At 38.7% G+C, this 22,786-nt stretch overlaps 1 protein-coding gene across 9 annotated transcripts in view; it reads left to right on the top strand.

Annotated features, from left to right (window-relative positions):
• Window positions 1-256: 256 nt before the first annotated feature.
• Window positions 257-22,786, top strand: part of LOC132401931 (inaD-like protein) — a 299,063-nt gene continuing 276,533 nt past the window's right edge. For 3 of the 9 annotated variants that reach the window (XM_059984285.1, XM_059984286.1, XM_059984280.1), the window contains exons 1-8: window positions 1,531-1,666; window positions 3,146-3,204; window positions 5,528-5,697; window positions 6,193-6,405; window positions 6,928-7,067; window positions 9,078-9,273; window positions 12,771-12,899; window positions 18,787-18,990. In XM_059984285.1, the coding sequence (XP_059840268.1) occupies window positions 3,183-3,204; window positions 5,528-5,697; window positions 6,193-6,405; window positions 6,928-7,067; window positions 9,078-9,273; window positions 12,771-12,899; window positions 18,787-18,990 (1,074 nt within the window). In that variant the 5' untranslated portion in view covers window positions 1,531-1,666; window positions 3,146-3,182. Of the gene's footprint in view, window positions 1,364-1,514; window positions 1,667-3,145; window positions 3,205-5,527; window positions 5,698-6,192; window positions 6,406-6,927; window positions 7,068-9,077; window positions 9,274-12,770; window positions 12,900-18,786; window positions 18,991-22,786 lie in introns of those variants that run through there. The other 6 variants (XM_059984281.1, XM_059984284.1, XM_059984283.1 and 3 more) reach the window with 6 other exon arrangements.

Here is a 22,786-nt window from a genome sequence, read left to right as displayed (position 1 = left end):
AGCACCAACTGCTTGTCGATCCCTGAAAATTCTGCATATTTTGGTGAGATTCTCGCATTCTTCAAAAGTCTAGCAAATATTACCCCTGAAAACTCAATCATTTAGTCCAGTATTTGATATGGAACCTTTACTGCACTCAAGTACATCTTTCTAAAAAGAGAGACTATATATGAATTTTGTGTGCAGGGGAAAGGGTCAATTTGCCTGTCCTGTATTTGTTACTTCTTTTGTGCAGGGAGGGGGGGGGGGATTTGGGGGGCTGATAACCATGCGGCAATTCTTTTCTTTCTTGGTTTCACGGCTATCTGGAGAAGTAGAATTTCAGAGTTGTATAGTTTGATAATAAATGAACCTTTGAACTATCTTCTAGTTAGCTTCACGGGGATTTGATATATATATTGCAGCAAGCTGCCCCTATTCTTGTAGTCAAATCACATTGTAGTCTTTCTAATCGTTTCCTGCACTTGTATGCTAACTTTCAGCAATTCTTGTACTGTACTGCCACCTGGCTTTGTATCATTAGCAAACTTGAATCCATTAAATATGATCTCATACAGATTGAATATTTTTGACCACCAAAACTAAAGATCATTCCATTTTCTGGGGTTTTCTATACGATACTTTTCTTTTGGGAACATAGATACACAGCCATAACTTGCACCTTCCTTTTTTTACTCTGAACTATGTTTATGCTCTTAACACTTTTCTACTTTTCCCAAGTGTTTTCTTTGATTTTAATTCATTTTTTCATGCTTTCTTTTCAGAGTAATCTAATTTCCTGTGTGTTTTAAAGTTTAAAAGCTTCCAGTTTCAATACTTTTGAGTAGTATAGTCCAGTCTCCACTCAATCCCACAACCCCCACCTCCTGGAGGGTTAGGTCTTTCTGTCCTTTTTAATATAAACGACCCAGAATTTTGAACTTGCATATCACCACGTTATCGCATTCGTTTGAAGAATCATCTTGAATTTAGAGTTAAAGCTCCTGGCTGTTAACAAATATTTATAGCTCGCTGGACTGTATGGGTGGGAAAAGTGTTTCCATTTGCAGGTGGTTGCCAAAGAAACTTCGGCCTGGCTGATCCTCCAGCGCGGAGGAGGCCCAGCCTGTGCCCCCAGCTTGTCCCAGGAGGAACTGAGGCCCAACACACGACTCGAGTTCACCTGTCCCCCGCCTTCCAAAATGTCCCGGAGATACCCTTCCCCAGGCCCGTCCCGGACAGGTGGCACTGCCCGGTCCCGTGGGAGGTGACTCACCGCCCCGGTCGATTTCCTGTCTCAGGTGAGCTGTGATTCACTTCCGCCCGGGCTGGCAGGTGAGGTCGGATTGCCGCAGAGGCCGCTAAACTGAGGGGGGACGGAGAGGTAAAGTTGCAGGTGGCCGACCGCATTCCCCTGTGCTGAGCGAGCAACGTTAGCACAGTAATTGAAAGCCGCGGGGCGGCCACAGTGCGGGCAGGTCTCGGTCAGCGAACGGGTGTGATCATCGTGGGGAGTAAAGTTTGCTCTTTCGACGGGAAGTGGCACTGTCACTAAATGCTGTCTATATGCTGACGGATCGATTGGTGCTTCATTTCCCTTGTTTGATTTTAAGAATACTGAATTACAATCTATAATTTGCTTACGTCTTCAATTTTCTGTATAGACACAGAATCACTTAAAATAAAGGTAATTTGGCATGTAAAAATTCATCGAGAAGTTCAGTGAGTCTGTTTTGTTTTTGAATGTTGCTGGCACTGTATTCTCAGTCTTTTTCAGTTGTACAAATATTCTTTCAAGTTAAACAGTCGGATGTAAATTATACAAAAGTATTTACAATAAATTAGAAAAAGAACACAATGTTGGATTTATTCAGCAAGGTCAGCAATGATTGAAATTGAGATTATTTCCAGTCTAACAAAATAAAACCTGTTTTTAATTTCAGGTTTTCATCTTGTGAAATATTGTGCTTTTTATATTTTTGCAAAACAATTCTTTTCATTTTTACGTAGAGTTTGACAACATAAGATTTAGATTTCCAGCTTTATTACAGTAAATAAGGTCTGTAAACCACAATTTTGTAGAGAGCCCTTTTAAAAAGATATTTTATTTTCTATTTACTTTTGCAGTAAAGGTGTAATAGTAATGGCTGAAGTTACTTATAAACAAATACAGTAACAAAATCAATTAATGATTGAAATAAATACAAATGGCAGAGACTGTCAACAGGTTAAAAGTTATTCCAAATCAAGCAAAGTTAGTTGCTAATTCAGTTAGAAATATTTACCCAAATAAAAATTGATTATAGAAAAACATCATTTAAAAAGAACAAGTTAATATTTACAGTGTTTTACTTACTATGAAGCACCCATAATAGTCTATAGCAAAAGAAGTATCTTTGGTGTTTGTGTTCCAGTTCTAGGAAAAGTACCAGATCATTTGTTTCCTGTTCTTATTTGAGTTCTGCTTTAAGGGTTATATATTGCAGCGGTAGAGCTAACTGGTGCCCATTTAAACCTGTTATCATATTAAACATAGGGGAATTTGGGGGTTATCTTTTCTTTTTCTTTCTTGGTTTCATGGCTACCCAGAGAATTAAAGAATTTCAGAGTTGTATACTTTGATGATAAAATGGACCTTTGAACCTTTAATGTTGAAACTGGAGAGCACTCTTTCACAAAGAGTGATGAATCTCTGGATTCTCTGCCCAATGAAGCAGTGGAGGCTATCCCAGTAAATACAGAATATTTAAGACAAGTTTGGATAGATTTTTGCATAGTAGGGGAATGGGGAAAAGGCAGGTAGGTGGAGATGAGTCTGTGGTCAGATCAGCCATGATATTATTGAATGGCAGAGCAGGTTCAATGGGCCAGGTGGCCTCCTATTTCTTGTGTATAAATCCTATTTTTGAATGTATTGACAGGGCTCAGTGTGTGGCTGACAAAAAGTTCATCTTTACAATAAGTGTAAACTTTCCTAATGTTTACAGTCTTTTCCTTTAAGTGCTTAAGTATAGATTTAATCAATTTTAAAATTGACTTAGTCAAACTCTGAAGTACTGTCACACAGTCGAAACAGTGTAAAGCAATATTAATATAGAAATAAAATTGATTTGAATTGGTTGCCGTATGGATATATTTCACATTTCTAACATTTCTTTCATTACAGATTCTTTAAAAAATACCGTACAACTGAAGATATAATCATGCCAGAAAATCCTTTAGCAGGTACTTCCTCAATCCATTAAGGTTTTTTTTTGTTTTCTTTCCCAATGAAATATTGACTGTCCATTATAGTTTTTGAGAATTCTTGATTGTTATACCTTTTTTCTTCTCTTGTCATGATTGAACATACTAACATAGAAAATCTATTGTCATTCACTCTCATGACACTGCCTTGTCAGTTGGTTCAGCCCCATTGCTAGTTTTGCCTCACCTGTCCATAAGGCCATTGAGCCTGCTCTGCCTCTTAACCCTATTCCTTTCAAATAAAAATATTTTTTAAAAATTTAAATTGATTTATAAAACATGATACCCCCAAGCATGAGAAAGGATGCAGAACAGAATTGAGTAAAAATATGCTGGACACAAAATGTCTTCCTAACTTCAGCAGGTAGCTCATGACTGACTCCTTGTGAGTAGTATCAAGTTTATTGTCAAATGCACAAATACATGTACTGTATGTATAGGTTAAATGAGAAAGATCATCACAATCACATAGCATCAGGTCCGCAACATTCAAGAAAAAATACACAAGTTATACAAGAAAACATAATTAGAATGAAAAATGGTCATAGTATTGCAAAGTGGTCATAGTGCTGTTGTACTGCGAAGGCAATTAGGGTTGTGCAGGTTAGTTCACGGATAGATTGGGTGGGACAGTAGCATCATAGTTAACACATCACTTTAGAGCACCAGCTTTCACTCATCAGGGTTCAATTCCCGTTTTTCCCTGTAAGTAGTTTGTATGTTCTCCCTGTGACCCGCGGGTTTCCTCCCACACTCCTAAGATGTGCAGTTAATGTTAGTTGTGGACATGCTATGTTGGTGCCAGAAGCATGGTTACACTAACGGACTGCCCAGCTGATTTGATTTAACACAAAATGACACATTTTACTGTATGTTTTAATGTACATGTGAGAAATAAAGCTGATCTTTAGAATGATTGATAGGAAGTAGTGTTCTTGCACCTTCTGCCCAATAGAGCTACAGGAAGATAGAATGATCTGGATCTTTGATGATAATTGTCTTCTTGAGTCAGCATCTCATGTAGCTACTACCAGTGGTGGGGAGAGACGTGCCAGTAACGTGACAGTGGTTGAGTTTACTCTTTCTCCTTCGTGTGATTCTGTGCATTCGAATTATCATTCCAGAGCATGAAGCAACCAGGCAGGATACTTTCAGCAGTGTATCTGTAGGAATTTGTTGGTGTGTTCAGTTTCAACCTGAACATCCTTAACCTTCTAAGAAAATAAAGACACCAGCATGCCTTCCTTATGATTGCATCTATGCCCAGGGCAGGTCATCCATATGTTAGTGCCCAGGAATTTGAAAGTCAGTCCTCTCTGTTGCCAGTTTAGCAATGTAGACTGGTAACTTTCTGCCGTCCTTCCCCTTTGTGAAGTCAAAAGTCAGCTCTTTAGTTTTGTTAACACTAAGTGAGAGGTTGTTGTTGCAGGACCATTCAACCAGGTGACTTATTTGCTCCTGTACTCTGGCTCATCACCAGTGGCAAATTGTCTAACCACACTAGTGTCACTGGAGCTGGGCATAGCCACACAGTCGTGTGTGTAGGAAGCAGAGGCACACTTGTGTTGATGGTCAATGAGGAGATGTTGCGCTTCCAATTTTCACTGTCTGAGATCTGCCAATGTGCAAGTAGAGGATCCAGTTGCAGAGAGAGGTGCAGAGGCCCAGTTCTTGAAGGTTATTATTGCGTTTATACATGATGATTGTGTTGAATTCCGAACTAGTCAGTGAACAGCAGCCTGACATATGTGTTCTGGTGGTGCTGTTTTATATTACTTTTTACAGCCATTTGGATGGAGATTAGTATAGTTTCATCAACAGAATGTAGAAGGAGAAATGTGGTGGGAAGCAGATTTCAAGGAAACCCATATTAGATACAGGACTGAATATTTTGTTGTAATTTTCCTTTGTGGTTTTTTATAATTTATACAGTTTTCTTTGACTTTGGATGACCTGTCTGTAATTAATTATAGTTTAGTTTAATTTCTTTTGCCATTACATTTTCATCCACAACTTGATGCTCTCCATCCAAAAATGCTTCAACTCTGCTCTGCTGCAGAATCTCTGATTGAACAAGTCTACAATTCGTGCCACTCGTATCAGCCATTTCCCAGTTTCACCATTGAGACATCAAACCTTCTACTTATACATTTCCATATGCCTGCTCTATGAAAGTGTCCTTCACTCCAATATTTTATTCTACAACACAATTGATAGATGATAATGCATGGTGTTACAAGTGCTTACAGGGATGCAATTAGCTAATGCTAATTTTTTTTCCAATTAAATTTTCATTACACAGTCGATAAACAGCAGGTATTGCAAGCTCTAGGTCGCTTGCAGACACGATTACGTGAGAGAGGAGAGTCATCTCAACATGAGAAGCTAAACATTTTCCGTGATACAATTGAAAGCCCTTTATTCAATCAAATAATAACCCTTCAGCATTCCATCAAACAGTTGAAGAAACAGGCAAGTGCTTAAATTATTTTTGTTATGGCATGTTTGATTCCACCTTCATGAAATTCACTTAAAAATATAGTTCCTTGTGAGATGTGAAATGCTTGATGTAACTTTTGCAAAGTAATGTTTCTTTGAATACTAATTTACAAAATAACTTTGGGGTGCCTTGTGCTGTTCACAATTGAGATTTGCCATGATGTTACTAAGTTTCAGTCAGATTACTGTGTTGTACAATCTACTCACATTCCTTTTCTTTTGTTTTACATATTAAAAACATCTATTCTTTTTATACTTATTCATATTATGCAGCAATCAATTTAGAGTGAGTACGATATCTCCCCTTAACCTTATTTTTCAGTGAATCTTTTATGATTTGGAACAGGTATTTGTACTGGTCCCATTTTGGATTTCTTAAAAGAAAACCCATTTCTTGGTGTATCAATTTTATTACAGAGTGCAGTTGCTGTTGGATTTAAAATAACCTAATTTTGTATCTGTCCACAGCTGAACCGCATGTCCACAAATGCATCGCCTAATTTTGACTTTTCACAAACGGGACTCTTGGTGTTCAATGCAGAACATTCTATCAATAAGGCAGCTTTGGCTGAAGATGCAAAACTATTTCCAGATACTCCATCTTATAACCAACCAAGTTCATTGCAGACCCCTGAAAAAACACAAGAGGAGTTTGATGATATTATTCAAATTTTAGCTCAGGTTAGTGTTTATATTTTTTAACGTGGTGCAAGAAATTCATATTAGAGTGACAAACAGTTGTATGATACCATTTAAAAATGGTGGTGTAAGATTATGATAATACTGGCTGTCTTGAGAATTTGTAATTTTAATCATTCTTGTGCTAAGTGCTGAAAATGAAACAGTAAACACAGAATTGCAAGAATAAAGTTATTTTTATTACTTTTTTTCTAAATTGCTCCTTTTGTGTGAATGTTGATAAGGGTGTTCAGGTGCATCACAGACAGTAATGTACATTTTCAAATCACCCCTGCAGCACAGTACTTAATGATTGGCTAATTTAATCACAGTTGTATAGTCTCAGTGATTTTTTTTTGAGAAATTCTGCATAAAACTGTTAATTATCTACTTTACATTTGGATATATGCATGTAATTGCAAATGTCCTTGTTAAATCAGTTGTTAGGCTAATTAGGTATTTATGTATAACAACTATAACCAAATATTTGCCTGTATTAATTCTACTTTTGAAATTATTCATTAGGGAAGGCAAGTAGAACATGTTGAATTGCACAAACCAGTAACTGGAGGCCTAGGATTCAGTGTGGTTGGTCTTAAAAATGATAATTTGGATGAACTTGGTATCTTTATACGGGAAATACAGAAAGGAAGCATTGCAGAGAGGTAAAATTATGCTTTAATTACATATGGTACTAATATTCTTGAAGCTTAAAATTTGGAAAATGAATTTGTGAATTTTTTGAGAAATTACATTGTGCTATTATATTCCAATTGTATTAATATTTTCCTATAAATGAATTGTCCAATGCAACTGATTTATTTTTGGAATAACATGTTACAATGTGTATATCTGTTATTTTGTGTGAATATAACTTCATTTAGCATCTTTGACTCATTGACCTTAAAGGTATTTATCAGATAATTTGCATCAGAATTAAATATTATAGCTTTGAGTAGGCATGTTCTTAACTGCTAATCATCATCAGATTATGAAGACATAGCCAAGTATATTGAGCATCTGGGACCTAAGTGAACAGAGTTGCTGTGTAACCTCTAAATTAATTAGATTGAAGATTTGTGAAATAAAATTAACGTTGCTTCAATTAAGAGTGGAACTGTACAGAGTGAGAAATAAAAGGGATAAGGAAGAATTAATTTTATGGCAGAAACGAAAAAGGAAAATACATTGCTTTTATTTTAAATCTATAACATCATTAAGACCTAAAGTAAAGGGATTTCACACTTCCTTTGGGATAAACTATTAACGCTCTCCTTGCCATTGATGGTGATTGATTTCTTGGAAATTCATATGCTGTAACCGATAATTAGCTACTCTTCTATTAGTTACAAAATGTTCAGACAGTTCAAACTACTGCAATCTGAATTAAGGACCTTGGGCAGTCCAGCCTCAGCTGTTGATCTGTAGAATACAGGCAAGATTTGCCTTTGTATTTGGAGGCCAATTTCCAAGCCATCGTCAGTGCATTCACATCAGCTTGAGAGAATATGCACCTTAGCACAGCAAGGCAAAGATTCTCTACTGCCCTGCTTCTGCTGTACATAATGAAGTTTGTAGAACCTGAAAAAGTGGAGGACTTGTCATGATTCAAGTATTTGTTACGAGTACGTCTAAATATACAGTGCCATGTGTTGATTGCGTTAACAACCAACACACTCGAGCGTTTTCTGGGGGCAGTTGCATGTGTCAAACACATTCTGGTGCCATCATAGCATACCGGCAATGCTCGGGGGAACAGTATATAACTAAATAAGCAACAAACAACAACAGCAAAAGCAAGTTTCATTCCTTCCTCCCACCCACACATGTACACAGTCTAGCCCCAGGACAGGCCTCCAGTTCCAGCCTCCAGCAACCGGATTCAGGCCTACTAACATAAACAATGCAATTCACTGTTTGTTTCAATGTACTTATGACAAATAAGTTAGTCTGAATCCCTGCATCACCTGCAGGGGCTGTTGAGGTCCCTGGATGGGAGTGAGGGAGGAGTTGTAGGACAGGTTTATACGTGCTCTGGTCACCCAGTTCCTCCTGCACATATCCACTAACACCCTCATTAGTACTGGCTGTCTCTGTTCTCTTTCAGCCCAGCTGAAGGGTCTTGACCCAAAACATCGACTGTCCTATTCCCTTTACAGGTACTGCTTGACCCAATGTGTTCCCCCAGCAGACTCATTTTTAATGCTCAAGGATTCATTGTTTCTCCAACTCTAGTCTTTGACATGATCAAGTGAATATGACCTTTTCTTCACCACATTATTAATGTGGTGCCTTTAGCCTTCCATTCCTAAACCTAATGTTTTCTTTTACTTGGTGTAATTCTTTTGGCTTCTCATTTGGCTTCCATGAAATGCCTTTGTGCAGATTTCAATGTTATTCGTGTTTTATAAATACTGTTTTATGTTTTATCAGATACTTTGTGAGAATTGCATTTAATGTGATTAAGTATGCTCAATAATATTACTGAATTTGAGTATGAGTTAAATGCTTGAAAACTTTTGGTTCAATGTCATCCTCCAACTTATTAACAAGGCTTATCCTTGTTAATAACTTTACATTATTTTTTTTCATTAAAAAGTGTTCTGCAAAACATTAGATAGTTGAAAACTACAACCTTTTCTGGCCAAAACGTATTTTGTTTGTTTTGTTCATAGGGATGGCAGATTACAAGAACAAGATCAGATATTGGCCTTGAATCATACACCACTAGATGAGACTGTTTCTCACCAAGAAGCCATTGCAATGCTCCAGCAGACCAAAGGATCGGTGCATTTGGTGGTTGCCAGAGGATCTCCTCACAGGGTCCCCTCCCCAACAGATATGGCAACGTTACCTTTCTCTTCACAATCAGTAAGTTCTGATTGGTTTTACACAAGTCAGAGTAACAATAAAACTGTAAGTCTTACTTTTGGTATTAGCATGCTGTTTTCTAAAGGAGTATTTAGGAATTTCTTTTGCCTTCTGAAATTTATCTAAAAATTTAAATTATTACCATTTAATGACAGTGTGACTCTCAGTGTGCTTTGAGTGGCTGGTAATGGATTGTATAAAATCCCATGTTTCAGCTACTCTGGCCCCTCTCCAGTTTACCTACTGCTCAAACCAGACCACTGATGATGCCAGAGCTTTGACCCTCCACCCTGTCCTGTCCAACCTAGAAAATAATGCTTCACATGCCAGGATGTTGTTCACTGACTTCAGCTCAGTGATTAACACAAATGTCCCTCAGAGGATGGTGGGTAAACTGGCCTATTTGGGACTCAACACTCCTCTCTGCAACTGGATCATTGACATTTTGATAGTAAGTCCCCAGTCAGTTCAAGTTGACAGCAACATCTCAAGCTCCAGCATGCTGAGCCCAGTGCTGTGTGCTCCATACACTGCTGTTCATGCTGCTGCCTCACAACTGCACTGCCAAATTCATCTCAAGTCACATCACCAAGTTCTCTGATGATACTACAGTGGTTTGCTTCATCAACAACAATTATGAGTTAGCATGCAGAGAAGAGGCTTTTCAAAGGGTGTGAGAACAACAACCTGCGTCTCAACGTGGACAAGACAAAACAGATGATTGTGGACTTTGATAAGGCATGGGTTGACCACTCTCAATTGCACTTCAATGGCTCTGCTGTGGAGAGAGTGAAGAGCACAAAGTTCCTTGGTGTGCACATAATGGATGATCTAACCTGGACCTACAACACCTCTTCATTAGCCAAAAAGGTGCAGCAGAGTCTACACTTTCTGAGGAAAATGAGGCATGCAATGCTCCCTTTCCCATTCTAGTAAATTTCTAAAGCAGCACCACTGAGAGTGTCCTGTCTGGTTGCATCACTGTGTAGTACAGATTCTGTAAGGCATCAGACCATGAGACCCTATAGAGGACAGTTAAAACCACCAAAAGAATCATTGGGGACTCCCTGCCCCCTGTTTGTGACTTTTCCGAGGTACATTTGAGATGAAGGGCCCAAAGCATTATTGAGGATCCTTACTACCCGTCCCACAATCTCTTTGACTCACTACCATCAGGAAGGAGGTACCAAAGCATCAGGAGGAGGACTGCCAGACTGAGTAACAGCTTCTTCCCTCAGGCTGTGAGACTAATAAATACCCTCCCATTACTGAGGTCTCGTCACCAGGACAGTGAGCTGTTTACTGAACTGTTTACCTGTGCTGCACTTTACTGCATTCATTTTGAATTATATTTTATTAACTTATTTATAGTATAATATTTTGGTTTATGTCCTGTATGTGATATATGCTGTGTAGATGCACTATAGTCCAGAGGAATGTTGTTTTGTTTGGTTGTATATATGCACAATTAGATGACCAGTAAGCTTGAACTTGAACTTGGATAGGTAACTAAGAATAATTGGAACAAAGTGAGAGAAAAACTCTAAAATTTTTGAATTAATAGGATGAGGCTGTGGATCCTGCCTGCAATTCTGCATTTATTTTCAACTCTAATTGTACTTGAATAAGGAAGCAGTAAGGGCCAACTGCATTTGATGATCTTAGTTAAGAATGACAGTTTCTCTTTCTTGAAGGGCATTAATGAACTAGACAGATTTGCGTGATACAAGAAACAAACTACTGGAAGAACTTAGTAGGTACAGTGCAGCTATTGAGGCAAAGAGGTATGTCTTCCCTCTTCACTCTCAATCTTGGTACTGGATCTCAATACAAAACATTGATCATCGCTTTTCCACCACAGATGCTGCCTTACCCACTGAGTAACTTATTCCAGCAGTTTTTCAAAAATCTAGATTCCCACATCTACAGTCTCTCATGCCTTAATTGTAAAATCATTCAACAATGGATTGGTGCCATCTGAAATTGTGTAATGCATGAAACCGGAAGTCTTTGGTATCCTCAAGCAATATATTTGAGAAGTAGGTTCTAGATTCTCGCATCTGCAGTCTCTCAGTCTCAATTGTCAAATCATTCAACCATGGATTTGGTGCCATCTGAAATTGTGTAATGCATAAAACTTGGAAGTCTCTGATATTCTCAGGCAATATATTTGAGCCGTAGTTTCTATCTAAAGGCATATTAAATAACTCAAAACTCAGCATTCTTTCAACTAACTCGCAAAAGTACTTCCACATTTCCTTCAAAGGCATACATTTAAACAATGGACATGGAAGAAGACCGTAACGTCATTTCTTTATTTATTGTTCGAGTTCAATCTTGACATCCTGTCTGGTTACCACATCAAGCTCATCCTGCTCTGACTTGATGTTTGATCTTGCTTTCAGTAGATTTCACCAGTTAGTATTCAGAGGTAGTAATTGAAGATTACTGTTTTCTTTGTTTCTTTTCGCCAGACTAAAATAATTTGTCTAGCACATCATCTAAGTTAGATATGGAACATACCTTTTTCAACTAAAATATTAGAATATTGGAAGTGCTGATTTAAAGTGCCCAATGTTAGTCGGTTCTTTTGCCTCTGACTCCTGTCGCTTCCCTTAATCTTCTGGTATATATTCAGACCGTTTTCTGCTTTGAAATCACAGTAGAAGCCAAAGTGAGTATCTGCTCTACTAATCCACAGACATTGCTTTCTACCATCACCACTCTTCCTGCCCAGTTCATCAGCTGCTGGAACGCTCATCCATTACTGTTTTGGGACTGGAGTGTACCAATACACTCTCGTTCACCCTCCCATATGTCACCACACTTCAGATAATAATCCAAAACTTTGATGTCTATACCTAGAGCTGCAACCATCCCATTCACCAATTTATTTCTATATTTAATGTTTACTTAAAAATATGTTCATGCTGTGCTACACAAATGGATGATCCGAGGCAAAGTTACTTCATGAAAACAATCCAATAAACTAAAAAAAAGACTATTTCTCCAGATTTCAGGTTCCATATCTTAAGCCAGGTGTTTGTATCATGTGGCAAAATTAATAGAAATTGAATATCATACCAACAATTGTTATTGAAAATAGATTTGTTTAATAAATTCCACTTTATGCTGGATAACCAAGTACTAATGAATATTGCACTTCGGTTCTGACTGTCAGTCTGCTACGATTCAGTCGCATATTTAACCAAGAATGGCACTGATAAACTGTCAAAAACTAGTTCATTTAGATGTACAACATCTAGCTGTGCAGTCACAATCTTTAAAGTGAGATATTCCGATTATTGTTGATTTTTTCATGTCACAGACTCTGCTTTTAGCATAAATAGAAACTAAATACTGTAATATGGTTACATAACTTAGTAAGTTCAGTTGTCTCAAATAGCAGTTTTAAAAAGTTATTGTTATTGAGGGCTAGTTTACAGTTCAGCCACCTTGTCAGGATTGATTTTTGACTTGTTTTTCATTCTTCCTAGACACAGTGGGGGCATGTGGAAGAAATTGAGTTGGTCAGCGATGGATCAGGCCTCGGATTTGGAATTGTAGGAGGAAAGCCAACTGGAGTAATTGTGAAAACTGTTGTTCCTGGAGGATTAGCTGATCGGGTAATTTTCTTTCATTTTTGTTATCATAAACGTTTGAGTATTTGCTAATAGATTTTCAAAATGCATGTCATTATACTGTACATCGTGCCTGTCACAGAAAAGATCTTAAATGTTACAGCAATTTTTTAAGCTAGGTTTGATTGTCATTAATTGTCATTTTCCTTAATAATTTTAAGCCAGTAGAAACATTAATGTTACATTAAGACTAGGTGTGACAGTAGTGGTAGTGTAGCAGGTAGCATAATGCTATTCCATTGACAGAGACTTGGGATCAATTCCTCCACTGTCCGTACATTGCAATGACAAATGGTTTAGATGGTTAATTGATTACAGGGATGTAAGTGGGAGTTGGGCTTGTTGGGCCTGATGGACCTGTTACCATGCTGTAACTCTAAATAACTAAAACAATTGGGAAGTTGTAAAGTTAAACACCATTTTTAGATTTTTACCAAATGAAAGCTAATAAATGATTTCCTTTTTCCAGTCTTTAGATTTTTTTTATATAACCAGATATAGTTAAATAGTACTTATCAAATTTAGGAACTGATGAGAAACCTCATATTTTTGTGCAAGAATATAATTTGGATAGTATAATTATGAGCCTAACAAATGCTGAATTGAAATTTATTGAAGTCATGTTCATATGTCAATGCTTATGCTGTTTATGGAGCCGGAAGATGAGACTGATAATTTGGGATGCTATTGCCGATTCTGGTTTTTATTTTGTTGCTAGGAGTAGAGTCAAATATGTGTCCATTTCCTTCCCTCCGGGTAGGTGCCAGCCTTTTCGTGAGTGCTTCAACAATAAGTGGGCATTAAATTTGTTTTTGTGAAAACATAGCATTATGGGAGTACATGGGAATGCTTATGAGTGTATTCTTTCCATCCAGAATTAGTGCTCTTTTTGCCAAAACATAATTCTCCACATCTTCTGCCGTATCCAAAGGGATCCATCCTACTACCAAACATATTTTTATCTCACCCCACCTTCTCTCTGCTTTCCAGAGGGATCGTACCCACCACAATTTCCTTGTCCATTTGTCCCTCCCCACTAATCTTCCTCCTGGCACTCAGCCCTGCAAGTGACCAAAATGCTCCACATGCGCATTCACCTTCTCCATCACCTCCACTCAGGGCCCCAAACAGTCCTTCCAGGTGAATTGTGTCCTATGCTTCCTATGCAGCCTTTACCACATTGGTGAGACCTGTCGTAAATTGGGGGAACTGCTCCGTTGAGCACTTCCACTCCATCTGCCAAAAGTGGAACTTCCTGACATCCAAACATTTAAATTCCAATTCTTGTTCTGACATGTCAGTCCATGGATTCCTCTTGTGCTATGATGAGACCACCCTCATGGTGGAGGAGCAAGGGTTTGTGTTCCATCTGGGTGGCCATCAACCTGATAGCATGAATATTGATTTATATTTCCGGTTAAAAAAAAATTCCCTCCCCCTCCCCTCTTCTTATATTCTCTGCTCTGGCCTCTTACATCTTCTCACCTATCAGTCACCTCCCCCTGTGTCCCACCCCCCTTTCATCCTGTGGTCCACTCTACTCTCCTATCAGATTCCTTCCTCTCTCGCCCTTTACCTTACCGACCCACCTGGCTTCACTTATCACCTTCCAGCTATCTTCCTCCCCCTTGACCCTCTTTATTCTGGCATCATCCCCCTTCCTTTCCAGTCCTAAAGAAATGTTTCAGCCCAGAATGTCGAATGTTTATTCATTTCCATAGATGCTGCTTGACCAGCTGAATCCTGCCAGCATTTGTATATGTTGCTCTGTATTTCCAGCATCTGCAGAATTTCTCATGTTTATGATTTCCTGTTTTCATTGTTCCTTTTATTTGTTTTTTCCTTGTATTAACAGATTGTGTAATGAATCCTTTCATTCATTGTAATTTTCCTGTCTTTTTCCTTGAAGGATATTTTTCTTTTCTTTTCAGAAAGTACAACGTGCAGCACAGTTTATTGTTATAAGAAGTCTTTCAGAATTTGGATACCAGGAAAACTATTTAAAATCTTGATTATGATTAGGCTTCATTTCTAAATTTAAAAAAAAAGAAACATTTCCTGTGGGCACATTTTCATTTTATTATAGGAGATTCATATCTGAGGCCTGATGCCTCTGTCGGTAAGAGATGACCATGGATATTGTGTCCTAGCTGTCTAGATACGCAAGCATGGGCAGTATGATATGGAGAGCAAACTCCCCCTCTCTCCACACAGCTGATGAACCCAAAGGAAGACGAAGACTGATACAGTTGGTATCGGAAGTTCGTAGGAGTTGCCAGTCAGCATTGAACTCAATGTAGGACTGCCTTAGGGACTGCAGCTCCAGATTTTTCTCATCGTGTTTACTCCTGAAGCCTTCCCCATGAGTGGATATAGCTGCAAGGCAGCGGAGGTTTGAGATCAGAGTTTTCCTTCTAGATGAACTGCCAACCAAGGCTGATGAGCCCCATCTGCCGGAAGTGACTGGTTTTACGTCTCCAGTAATCTGCCTTTGTCCCTTCTCCTGTCAGTATAAACAGTTCTGCCAGACTTAGTAGTTAAACTACACATGAAGGCCAGGAGTTGGATTTGGTTGTCAGAGGCTATTTGCGGTGCATGCCTTTGGGAGTGTTTAATAGGTCGTGAGATTTTGTCTCCATTACTATCCCTTGCTATATATCCTTAAGAAACCATAATATATTGGAATATGATAATAGTCACTAGGTTTTATATCTGTTATCTGCTGATTAGGCAGTATCAATGGTGTACCATTTATTTTGCACTGTTAACCGAGGAGGAATATGTGCTATTAACTATCCATTATATTTTCCACTTGATATTTGAGCAGTGAATGTTGGGAACACAGTAGGTGACAACTGAGTGTTCATTTGGCATAACCAACCAAATGAGTGCAAAAGATTGGCATCATAAATTTCTTATCAAGGTTTCATTGAAGAGCTTTTGAGCATATTAAAGAAAGTATAACTTAACTATTTTCTATTCCCTTTTATTTTCAAATAATAAAGTCAAAGTTTATTGTCATATTCACAAGGTCATGCATACAGGGGAGCAATGAAGAACTTACTTGTGGCAGCATCACAGGCACATGGCATCATAAAAGTTGTTTTTCTGAGAAAAACATTAATTAAACGATGTTTATAAGAAAGAAAGAATTACAACAAAAAACAAGGTCCATTTTAATGCAAAGTGATCAAAATAGTCATCATGTTGGCTACGTTGTAGTGATTAGGGTTATGCAGGTTGATTCATGAACTGAATGGTTGAAGAGAAGCAGCTGTTTATGAACTTGATGTTGTGGGACTTCGGGCTTGTTTCTAATGGTAGCTGCAAGAATGGCCTAGATGGTGGGAATTTTTGCTTATGCATGTTGCCTTCTTAAGACAAGACAGCACCTCCTGTAGATAGGACATAGAACAGTTCACAGAAACAGGCCCTTAGACCCACTATGAAGTGCTGGACCAATTCAATTAGTAGTCAAATGGTCAACTAAACTAATCCCTTCTGCCTACACTACCTCCATATCCTTCCATTTTCCTCACATTCATTTGCCTATCTAAATGTCTCCTAAAAGTCCCTAATGTATCTGCCTCTACCACCACCTCAGAAAGCACCTACCAGGCATCCACTACTTTCTGTGTTTTTAAAAAAAAACTTACCCCTCACATATCCTTCGAACTTAACTCCTCTCACTTTAAATGCATGTCCTCTGGTATTAGACATTTAAGCCCTGGGGAAAAAGATACTGACTACCTACACTATCTGTGCCTCTCATATTATAAGCTTCTATCAGATCTTCTCTCCATTGCTCTGAGAAAACAACCCAACTTTGTCCAGCTTCTTGTTTTAGCACATGCCCAGGCAGCATCCTGGTAATCCTCTCCAGAACCTCAACATTCAACAATGGGGTGACCAGAGCTGTATGCAATACTCCAGCTGCAGCCTAACTAGTTTTATAAAGATTTATTGTAACTTCCTTACTTTAGACCTCAATGCCTCGACTAACAAAGGCAAACATGCACTAAGCTGCCTTAACCATCCTATCAAACTATGTAGCCACTTTCAGAACTTGGACGCCAAGATCCCTCTGCTCATCAACACTGTCCTCAGTAGTGCATTGTCTCTGCATTTGACTTTCAAAGGTACAACACTTCACATTTGGTGGTGTTAAACTCCATCTGCCATTTCCCCATATTTGCAATTGATCTGTATCCCACTGTATTCTTTGCTAATTTTCTACACTATTCACACATCACAATCTTCATATGAACTGCGAATTTTCTAACCTACTCATTTACGTTTTCATCCAGGTCATTTATGTACATCACAAACACCAGAGGTTCCAGTTCAGATCCCAGTGGAACACCACTAATCACAGACTTCCAGCTGGAATAAGTCCCTTTGATTACTGTCTTCTATGGGCAAGTCAGTTCTGAATTGAAACTGTCAGTTCACCATGGATCTTATTCATCTTAATTTTTCTGAGTGAGCCTCCCATGAGGAACCTTGTCAAACACCTTACTAAAATACGTATAGACAACATCCACAGCTCTACCTTCAATCACTCTCACTGCCTCATCAAAAAATTCTAAGTGGGTTAGTAAGACACAACTTGCCCTGCACAAATCCATGCTGGCTGTCCCTAATTAGGCCATGACTTTCCAAATGCTCATACATCCTATCCCTAGGAATTCTTTCCAGTAACTTCCCTAACACCGACTTGAGACTCATCAGTCTTTAGTTTCCAGGATTATTCCTAGTTCACTTATTGAATGTTAGAACAACATTATCTACTCACCAGTCTTCTATGACTTCACCTGTGGTTAGATAGCATAGAGATGTTGGTGAAGGTCCTAGCAATCTTACTCTGTTCCCTCTCTCAGTAACCTGGGATATATCCCTTCACACAATGGGGACTTATCCACCATAATTCCCTTTAAGAGACCCAACACTAAATTCTTCTTGATCTTACTGCCCCAGCCTATTAATACTCAAAGCACAGATCCCCCTATCCTCCTCATCCTTCTCTTCAGTAAATAATGATGTAAAGCACTCATTAAGGACTTCACTCACATCCTCCATATCCAAGCATGTGTTTCCCCTTTTATCCTTAGTGGTCTTCCCCTCTCCCTAGTCATCCTCTTGTTCTTGATGTATATATAGAATATCTTTGTCCTACTTGCCAAAGACTTTTCATGGTCCCTTCTGGCTTTTCTACTTCCATTCTTGAGTTCTGTTTTGGCTTGTTTATAATCTTCAAAGGTTCTGTTTGATTTTACTTCCTAAGCTTTACATAATTTTCCCTTTCCTTCTTGACTGATTCATCACCTCACTCGACACCCAAGGTTCTCTTACCTTTCCATCCTTGTCTTTCCTTTTGACTGGAATATACCTGTGAAGTTGGTCTTTAAACACTCTCCACATGTCCGATGTAGACTTGCCCAAAACAGCTGTTCCCAATTAATTCTCCCTAGTTCCTGCCAAATGCTTTACTTTATCAATAGCTTCAGTAAAACTTAAGGAATTGTGATCACTATTTCCAAGCTGCTGGGTTGCTCACCTGGCCAGGCTGCCTACCCAACACCAAGTCCAGCACTGCCCCTTCCTGTTGGAATCTCTACATTTAATTTAAGAAACACTTCTTCCGGATGCATTTAACAAATTCAGCCCCTCTAAACTAAGAAGGTTGGGAGGTTGAAGTCTCACATGACGACAACCCTATTGGTTTTACACCTTTCCTCAATCTGCCTGCATGTCTGTTCATTAATGTCCCAGTACCTATTGGAGGGAGACTACTGACGATGGATGTACCCATTGCGGGCATAAGATTTAATTGTTTGCGTTAAGTGACAAAGATTTTATTGCATGTTTGTAGGATGGACGGCTTAAGACTGGTGATCGTATACTACAGATCAGTGGCACAAACGTCGAGGAAATGGGAAGTGAACAGATTGCTCAGGTCTTGAGGAACTGTGGTAATCGAGTTTGCATGGTGGTGGCCAGAGATCCCCAGGATGATTTTCCCTCGAAATATTTAAATGTTGTTCCTTCCATGTCAGCTCGGGAACATTCCAATAATGTGAGTACCATTCATCTGCAATAATAGCATAAAATTCAAGTTTTATTTTTCCAATTATAAATTTAGTTTCTATCAAACTGAGGATTAATCCTATTTAGTAACTGGGCTAAAATCTTAAAAAGGGCTTTTAATTTACTCTAAATAAAGAATAATTAAAAGGGACTAGCCTGAGATGTTGCAACTGAACTTACTATAATGAATTCATAATTCATGTTTATTCAGCTTCCATGTATTGCTGATTTTAGTAAATATGCAAAGTATTATGTTAACAGTTACCACAGTTATGATGTAATCCTCAATATCTTCTTTGGGAGCAATAGGAGAGAGCAGGAATATGATCTTGAGAGAGAAGATTTGTAATGATCATACTAAGTGACAGAGCATATTCAAAAAGCATATTGGCCTATAATCTGTTAATTGCTTTTGTATGTGAATCCGTGCAATTTTTGGGAAATATAAAATAATATCAATATTTACCTCAGAATAATACATATACATGTTCACTTTGAGAATGGGCAGTTCTAATTATACTTACATGAAAGGTGGGTCATTGAAAACCAACCATTTCTATTTGGAAAGGACCTAACGAATAAAGTGCTCACCTTTGCACAGTTGGGTTCTGATCACATTACTTGGTTTTGAGCCATAATCAGGTTTAATATCACTGACGTATGTTATAATATTTATTGCTTTGTGGCAGCGTTACAGTGCAATGCATGAAAATACTCTAAATTACAAGAAATATGTATTAACAATTAATTTAAATAGGTAGTGCACAAAGACAGCAAAAATAGTGAGGCAGTGTTCATGGGTTGGTTCATACTGTGTTCAGAAATCTGATGGCGAAGTGGTAGAAGCTGTCCCTGAAATATTGAGTTTGTGTCTTCAGACTCCTGTATCTCCTCCATGATGGTAGTAATAAGAAGAGAACATATCCAGGGTGACGGGGATTGTTAAAGCTGGATGCAATATTTTTGAGTTGTCACCATTTGTAGATGTCCTCGATACTCGGGAGGCCTGTGCCCATAATGGGGCAGGCTGAGTTAGTGACCCTCTACAGCTTTTTCTGATCCTGTGCCCCTCCATACCAGACAGTGATGCAACCAGGTAGAATGCTCTCCATGGGACATCTGCAGAAATTTGATAGTCTTTTTCCCCAGTCTTTTATCACAGCCTAGATGTAAATGTATCAAAAGAACTGAATTTAGAGCTGAGGTGAGAGTGATTGACTTTGATATTAAGGCACATTTTGTCTGAGCATTTCAGGAAGGAACTGTCTTAGTAAGTATGAAAACTCTCTTTCTAGCTGAAATACTTTCCAATACAAATGAAAGTGGCAGCTGTTGTTGGAGGGCTATCATCTAAATGCCAGATATCAATGATAGAGATTCTCAGAGCAGTGCCTAGGTTGGGCTGTCAGCAGCTTCATCAGTAACATTTGGTTCAGAAACAAGGGTGTTCTCCAATGATTGCATGGTGTGCTGAATACTTGCAACAGCCCAGGTATAACATGAGCTGGATGATATTTAGGCAACACACACAAAATGCTGGACATTCTGGCTTTTGAGCATTCCCAGACCCAAAAAATAACTTACCAAATCATACTAAATAACACATAAAACCTAAAATAACACGAACATATAGTAAAAGCAGGAATGATATGATGGCAGGAACGTCCAGCATTTCACCGGGCCAGGCAGTCCCTATGGAAAAGATAAAAATAGTTAACATTTTGGGCTGAGACTCTTCATCAGGACTGGAAAACATCGACCCCTCCCTCTTCCCTCTCTCACCTTATCTCCTTACTTGCCCATCTTCTTCCTTGGCACTCCTCTTCCTTCCCTTTCTTTCATGGTCTTCTACCCTCTCCTGTCAGATTCCCCCCTTCTCCAGCCCATTATCTCTTTCACCCAATCAACTTCCCAGCAATTTACTTCACCCCTCTCCCCTCCTGGTTTCACCTATCATCTCCCACCTTATACATCTTCCTCCCTGTCCTCTACCTTCTTGCTCTGACTTCTCATCTTTTTTTCCCAGTCCTGATGAAAGGTCTTGGCCTGAAATTATGACTGTTTAATCTTTTCCATAGACACTGCTGATTTCCTCCAGAATTTTGTCTGTGTAGTTTTGGGTATGCAGCGTCTGCAGATTTTCTTGTGGATGAAATTACCAATAATTTATATGACAAAGATTTTTGAGTGTTCCCAGACCCAAAAAAATAACCTACCAAATCATACCAAATAGCACATAAAACCTAAAATAACACGAACATATAGTAAAAGCAGAAATGATATGATAAGTATACAGCCTATATAAAGTAGAAATATTGTATGCATGGTGTAGTTTCACTTATCAAAATTGGGAAGACAGTGAGCCAAAATCGATATGGAGAAAAAAAATCGGCGTGTACACGCCTACGCACATATAAGCATACATACGTACATGCGTACGCACGTACATGCATGTGCACACAACTGCCCGCACAAAGCTTCACGGTCATGGTAGTCTTTTCAGGGTAAACACACGTATAAAGTGGGTGTCTTTTTTTCGTAAAAGCGAAAATCCGGTTTGGTTAGCAAAAACACGTAGGTCTTTTGTTACAGCGAGCTGTCGTAAAGCGAACATTTGAAAAATGGGGGCCACCTGTATAGGCAATGACTGATTTAACCAAGAAAACATCCAACCATCTTCTCTTGTTATTCAGTGGTACTGCTATCACTAAATCTTTCACCATCAAATTTCTGTGATTATTGACCAGACACTTGTAAAGAACTGCCAAATAAATATCATGGTGACAAAAGTACATCAGGTGTATTGTGTTCTACAGTATGAGATTCCTGATTTTTTCGAAGTCTTTCCACTAGTACAAGTTGAATATGATTAAACTCTCTCCATTTGGCTCAAGGGTGCAGCTTGAATAGTACCTACAAAGTTAATACAAACTGGGACAAAGGTGCATGCTTGAATTAAGACAACATTCAATCACCCAAAATGTTCATAACATCCAGTACAAGCATGGCATGACTGTAATGCATATTTTTTACAAAACACATTGCAGCAACTTGTAAAGATTTCTTTGACAGTATGTCCCAAATCCATGCTCTTTATCATCCAGAGGAATGGCAGTATGAGAGTATCATCGAGTCTGAATAACCTTCCAATTTGCACTCCATCTGACTTGCTGTTCCTTCATTGTTATCTGGCTCAGATTCCAGAATTGTCTTGATAAATGTATTGGAGCAGTTCAGCACGTATTGGAGACCAAATGTCGGCTAATACTTACCTAAGCCCATCACCCCTACTGGGGCCCCAGCAGCTCACCAGAGTCCTCTGTCCCAGGCCAGTCTTTCAAGTTATCCTGGGTGTAGCCCATCTGCTCCTTCCTGTCCCAGGGATGAGGTATTTGGAGCTTCTATTGGTATTTCTGTACCATTATTTTTTTACGGGATACTGTTTCTAGCCTCGTGCCCAACCCTCCCTCTTTGCAGCTGGGCTTGGGTCTGTTCATGGTGGAGTTAAATGTCAGCTGTTGGAGTATGGTAAATGCTCTTCCCTGCAACACCTACATGTCATGAATTAAGATAATTGAAAACCATACATTTTAAAATAATAGTTTTCTAAGCATGTTTAAAGAAGAGTGCATCAATAACTGGGTTTAACCACAGAAAGCTTTCGGCCCACAAGAGGTACCTGGTCGATTACTAAAGACTTATTTTGATTAACTGGTTGTTGTGTTCACCATCATCTTTAACCTCTCACTTATGCATCCTGAGGTACCTACGCAGGCTTCAATATT

This window comes from Hypanus sabinus, chromosome 11, assembly GCF_030144855.1.
Source record: "Hypanus sabinus isolate sHypSab1 chromosome 11, sHypSab1.hap1, whole genome shotgun sequence".
Classification (NCBI taxonomy): domain Eukaryota; kingdom Metazoa; phylum Chordata; class Chondrichthyes; order Myliobatiformes; family Dasyatidae; genus Hypanus; species Hypanus sabinus.
The sequence above is the reverse complement of the archived record's forward strand: the minus strand, read 5'-3'. Positions and strand labels throughout refer to the sequence as shown.